A 6,000-nucleotide genomic window follows, 5' to 3' on the forward strand; every position below is an offset into this window, starting at 1 on the left:
CCAGCTCAATTATGGAGAAACACGGCTCATCTTGGGGATGAACGTAAGGATCTGCGCATCCTGAGACCTCTGGCATGGCTGGATGTGGATTTAGAAGGAAAGGCACAGATGAAGTATTTATGGAGAATAGATGATGCTATTCTAGACTTGCAGATCACCTTCCTTGAACAAACGTTCAACCCAAAGCGGCGCAAATAATTAGGGATCTTCATTTTTTATTTTATTTCCCACCCCTGGGAATTTATCAATGTTTACTACAACAAGAACAAAACCAGGAGGAAATCAGTGTGGAAAAAAAAAGATACATTGTTCCGGGGAAATACTGGAGTTGATTTTGATGTACAGAAGCCAGAACAAATAGATATAAAACAGATTAGGATCCTAGAGCAGGGTTTCCCAAACTTTTTGTGAACAGGGCTACACAATAAATCAGACAGGTCCAAAAGAATTTCTGTTTCAAAGTATAAATTTTTCCACAAGAACCCAAGAAATCAATCTTGTACAGAAAACAGCAGAGAAACAGAGGAAAAAGAATATACAAGAAAAAAATCATAAAAGAAATCAACAGTTTCAGTGCATACCCAGTTCACAAATTATGAGAACCACATCAACGTTTTCTGCGCTTTGCGGTTTTGGGACGCCATTATCAGTTTCAGGCGCTATCTTTTAGGTCTGGCCACCACACCAAGAACTTTTTCCAAGGTTATGATGGTGGTGGCAGAGCTGAGAAAGCTCAAGTTTCTTCGCTACAGGCACCATCAGATAAGGCTCACAACACTGTGCTGAAATAAGTGCACAACTTGAGCTCTGATAGGACACTCAGGGAATGCGTATAAAAAACAATCACATGTGTGAATGAGCGTAAAAAAAGTGCATGCGGGCACAAATTGGGCGCCCTAGTAGGCGCTCCTACGGTCTTAACTAGGTGCACAACCAAAACACACAACAGGCCACACAGTCGGGCACACAAGTTATGATCTGACGGAACTAAAGGAGGCAGTATATGGCACACAAAAAGCATGAGAAGGCACCACTGCGGCCTACCATGCGGTGAACTAGCCGAGCCTTAGAGCGGGGCCAAGCCTCAAGGGCTGCTCAACCCGCCAGGCTGCCCCCACACACCACGCAAGAAGACCAGAAACAGGAGGAGGAGAAGAATCCCTAATCAGCTCTCCTTCTCTTCTCAAACAATTTTACAAATCTTTACCTGAGCCCAGTCCATCCTGGCTGAGTACAAGCACGCACCCCGCTGTGGAGGAAGAGAGTAAATACCATCACCGCCGCTTGCCTTTCAGCTGGTTTTTGTTTTACAGCCAAGTCCATGCCAGCTCAAAGGCCAACTGCCGGACCAAGGCACTTGAGGGACCATGGAAATCATCTCAGGAATTCTGAACTGGGAGAAGGGCATTTGGAATCACCGGAGAGCGGGGCAAATTAAATTTCCTTATTTCTTTCTCCTTCCAAAACTTGAAGTAATCCCCAGTAGGGGGATGCACGTCTACCATCTGCTGGAGACGGAGAAAATTAGGAAGCTGATGTTACTGCAGGAGTATATACTGTGATGTCACCTTTGCTCTGTCTCCATCTGCTGGTAGAGGTACATAATCCACTGGTTCTGGATTCATCTAACTAGATGCTGAGAAATTTGGAAAAAATTGTGAGGGGTTAGACACTGTAATTTATAAATTTTCTTAAGAATGATTTGATCACATCACTGAGTATGCTTAATATCAGATTTTAAATAAACATCCAGATGATCTTTAGAAAGATTTATTTCAAGAGTTTTGGTTTTCCCAGAATATTCTTGCAGTTTGGTTATTTTCTTGTGAAAGAAAAACTTTTCAAGACCAGCAATAGCTTCCCAAATGCTTTCCAGTTTAAAACTTGCTGTTCTTACCAGAGTTGGCTGAAAAGAAGAAAGCCCTTGACCCTGATCTTGCCGCCTTCCTCCTTCCAAGGTCACTGCTCTGCTCCTCAACCTGATCCTCTGGCTCCTGGGGCGGTGACGCTGCCTCTCAAAGAGACACTACCGCTTCTTTGGCCTTCCTCACCTCTACTGGCACTGCCCCAAAAAACATCAGATAGCACCAGGCCCTTAAACCTTCCGAGTGATCCTCCCATGGTCGACAGCCCCATAGGTATCCATGACTTTATGCTAAGCCAAAAAAAAATGTAAACCTAAAGGAGTCAAAGGTATCAAGAATTTACACTTAAATATATCTAAAATATCAGTGTGGAGACTCTGTATATGCAAATTTATCGCATGCCTATTTACTATGGATATCCTGAAAACCCAATTGGCTGTGGGGTTCCCAGGTCAGGTTTGGGAAGACCTGCTCTACATGACAACAGTTTGGGGCCCATTGCGGGTAAAAGATTACAGATTATATTTTGAGCATTGCTTAAAGCTGATACCAAGTCCGTAATTAACTGATTAGTTAGATATATTTAAGTGTATAATTTCTGATACTTTTAACACTTGTGTGTCAATTTTTTTGGCTACTATTGTCATCTTGCTTCTTTTTTTCATTAACTAAGGAATCTATACTGAGAGACATTTAGATTGGGGGTACGCCAGCTAACTTTTCACAGATGTTCCTTCTAACAATTGCACAAGAGTCCATGCAAGCTTCACAAAGGAGACCATAGGAACAGAGGAAGGAGGGGTTTGTGGATCTTCAGGGAAGACCCTAGGCCTATCTTTCTGTTTAACCATATCAGGATTAAGGAAAACAAAATCTCCCATGTTAAAGCTCCAGCCGTGAACTGCTCTTAAAACACCATCTTGGTTCCTCCATCAATACTACCCTAAATGAAAATTTTAATGGCCTCTTCTCCCAGCCTCTTTTCTCTCCTCATCTTCCAAAATCTCCTCTCTTTCCCTTTTTCCAGCATCTTTTTCCAGCTTTCCCCTTCCTCCCCCCCCCCCCTCACCGTCTTACCTCTTCCTTCATTCTTTTCCCCAGCATCTCCATTTTTCCATCATCCCTTCCAGTGTGCCCTTCTCCCTGAAAGACAGTTAGTTACCTGTCCCTCTTTTCTCAGTGGCAGCTCCAATGGCAGCTTTGGCCTTCCTTCTCAACAGCAACTCTGGGACTCCCTCCAGCACAGCTCCAGTGGTTACTCCAGTCTTCCTCCACAACAGCTGTAGGGGCAGCAGCTCCAGTGGCGACTCTGGCATGTAGGTCCGAACTCAACCTCCTCTAGCAACTTCATCCTGAGGTGTGCTCCCACATTTTTTTTTCTTGCAGGTACAATCTAGGCCCAGTTCCTGTGCATGCCCCACTATCAGCCTTGAGGAAGGAAATGCTGGAAAGCATTGCAAGCCTACAGCAATGTTGTTTTTTTAACCGATTTTGACCTTTGCAAAAATCCAGGAATGTATCTGTGAACATCAGTTTAAACTGAAAGCAAAGGGCCCTAAAAATAATACAGTAATCAAATACAACTTAATAAATTATAATCAAATACCTCAATAAAATACAAATAATATATGAATAAAATGCATGACATATCAATAAAACACAAAATATCAACAGACTCAAGCAGTCCCAGACCAATCAGCTCTCCCTACTGAGGGCCAGGCTACCAATCCAGCAGCTCGTACATACTGCGTTTGTACTATAAAAGTGTTTGTGGTGAGGGAAACACTACAAGTTATAAAATGGAACAATATGGCCTTCTTGGTTCCTGGGTCCTGTGCACTATGGACTGGTCCCCAGATAGGTTCCAGTGATTGGGGCGCACTGAGCATTTATATGAGATCTCATAGACACGATAAACTGTTTGTTTTTTGTTTTAATAAGTCCTTATTTGTATCGATAACACCATTCTATGAATTTTGTATTGATTTTTTTGTGGTTATCATTTACACTCAATGTTTTACTGTACGAGAACATATTACGTTACACAGCCTCTCCTGTCCAATAGCAGGGAATACGACGCATTACACCCTACCTCCCGTGTAATTTCAAGGGCCACACTACATTACAGAGCGTTCAATATCAGGGGACACACTGGGTCACATACCCCCTCCTGTGTAATATCAAGGGCCACACCGTGTTACACACACCCCTCCCGTGTAATATGGAGGAGGTGACACATTCCGCGTTATACACACACACTAAAACTCTCACCGGACAGTCCTCGTCGGGGCAGGTTCCGTTTGTAGTCGATGGGTCCGTAGCCCCCAGCCGGCGGCATGTCCTGTATCACCTTGGTCGCCGCCATCTTGCCTCCCCCTCTGCTTTCCTCCCCGGCCGGCAGGACGTTGCCTGGCGTGTGACGTAAATCAGGACGTAACCTGGTGCCGTGCGTTCGCCATGTTAAGAATGGCTACAGGTTGGGAGAGTGGCACTATGGGGCCAGTCTGTAGCGTTCCCTAGAAAATTGGACTACAATTCCTATGATACCCTTAAGTGGAATTAATAATTATTTGAACACACGCAGAAAAATCTCTCATCGGTGACCTGGGATGAGTTGGCAGGTATATGCAAACAGTTAATCATGCTGGAAACAGGACAAAGTCGAGCTAAATAAACCTGAGTTGTCTTTATTCTCGCGTTATTATTTAAGTTTAAGTTCATCAGAGTGCTTTCTAATTCTCACGCCCTTGAAGGCTGCCAGGGAGTATCATCGGTGACCCACACTCTGAAATCATATATCACAGAGGCTGTGATGTCAGCGCTGACACTTTTGCCCAACAAGCCAAGAGCCGGGAGGATCCTCGAAAAGCTGATGGGAATAACATTTTGAATTAAAATTCTCTGTCCTTACACGGCGAGTTCTGCTTTTGCTGCCAGTTGCATGGTAAATGGAGCTCTACTAATCTTTACTTCTAACCAAATAAATGCTCTCGTGGTGCTGTGGCACAATCAATTCTACAAATATCAAAAAACTCTTTGCACCCATGGTCCTTTAGGTGCTAGAACAGTCTCGGGGATTTTCCTGTTCGGCTGGTTTCATCCTTGCCGCTGATCTCCACTAGACGGCACTGCGCCCAAAGGATTGCCGCAGATCCCCAACAACACCTGCCTTACAATGAAAAAGAACAGGTTAGGTAGGAAAAAGTTCTATACGATATCCGTTTGTGAGTTTGATTATAAACAAAGGCATAATTGTCTTAACTGTTTGCTGAAATAAATTCTCCAGTACCGATACAGGCGTTCAGCAGCACAGAAACTTGAAGTCTGAAAAGTCTTTGTTTCCGTAAAACTCAAAGCTAAATTTCTCGTTTCTAATGAAAAGACACATTTGGTAATTAAATTCTGGTCAAAGACATCCGAAACAAAGTGCACCTGCTAGATACCACATACGGAAGCACCTATTTTCTGCTATTGCTCCTAGAGAGGCAATGATTAATTAACTTATTTCAGATTGATATTTCACCAAAATCAACACAGTTTTTTTTTTATTTGGTTGGATATAACAAACTATAAAAAGCAAATACAGATTAGCCATTATCCAATCTAGGAAGTAGTGGGATATAAATACTGTAAAATAAATAAATCTATTTCCAGATGTCTGTAAAAATAAGTGTGCATCACATTTTAGATTAATTTCCTTGCTAAATCATTCTTGCGGGAGGAAAGGGGGGGGGAGAGAAGGTAAATTAATAAGTGAGGAAATTAAAAACTGTATCTCACCGCTTGGAAGGAGTTATTATCTTTTCTGGTTCTCCATTTCCGTTATTACTGTAAGCGGATGCAGTATCTTATACGAGTGAGGTCTACCATCTAACACCAAAATCAGTAGATTCCAAAACAAAAGTGAGCAGAAACCTTCAAAAAACGTATAAGCAATTGCCTTCCAAAATCTTATTTTTCCCTGTAAAACATTTTCATGGGAAATGGGCTCTATACTATAAATCTAGAGCGATATGTTGGAGGGGAGCGATATGCTGCAGGGGAGGTGCCCCTACTCCCCATGACGCCCCTTACAACTTCACAAGCGCCCAAATTATTACCGAGTTGTATAAAGGCAGCCCCGGGCGCTGCGTGA

At 43.0% G+C, this 6,000-nt stretch overlaps 1 protein-coding gene across 1 annotated transcript in view; it reads right to left on the reverse strand.

The window, feature by feature from the left end:
* The window catches only part of NDUFA13 (NADH:ubiquinone oxidoreductase subunit A13), a 41,382-nt gene extending 37,088 nt beyond the window's left edge, over window positions 1-4,294 (reverse strand). The window contains exon 1 of the mRNA XM_029613813.1: window positions 4,137-4,294. Coding sequence (XP_029469673.1) covers window positions 4,137-4,230 — 94 coding nt within the window. The 5' untranslated portion in view covers window positions 4,231-4,294. The remainder of the gene's footprint in view (window positions 1-4,136) is intronic.
* Window positions 4,295-6,000: the final 1,706 nt, after the last annotated feature.

The sequence above is a fragment of the Rhinatrema bivittatum genome, chromosome 8 (assembly GCF_901001135.1).
Source record: "Rhinatrema bivittatum chromosome 8, aRhiBiv1.1, whole genome shotgun sequence".
In the NCBI taxonomy this organism is placed as follows: domain Eukaryota; kingdom Metazoa; phylum Chordata; class Amphibia; order Gymnophiona; family Rhinatrematidae; genus Rhinatrema; species Rhinatrema bivittatum.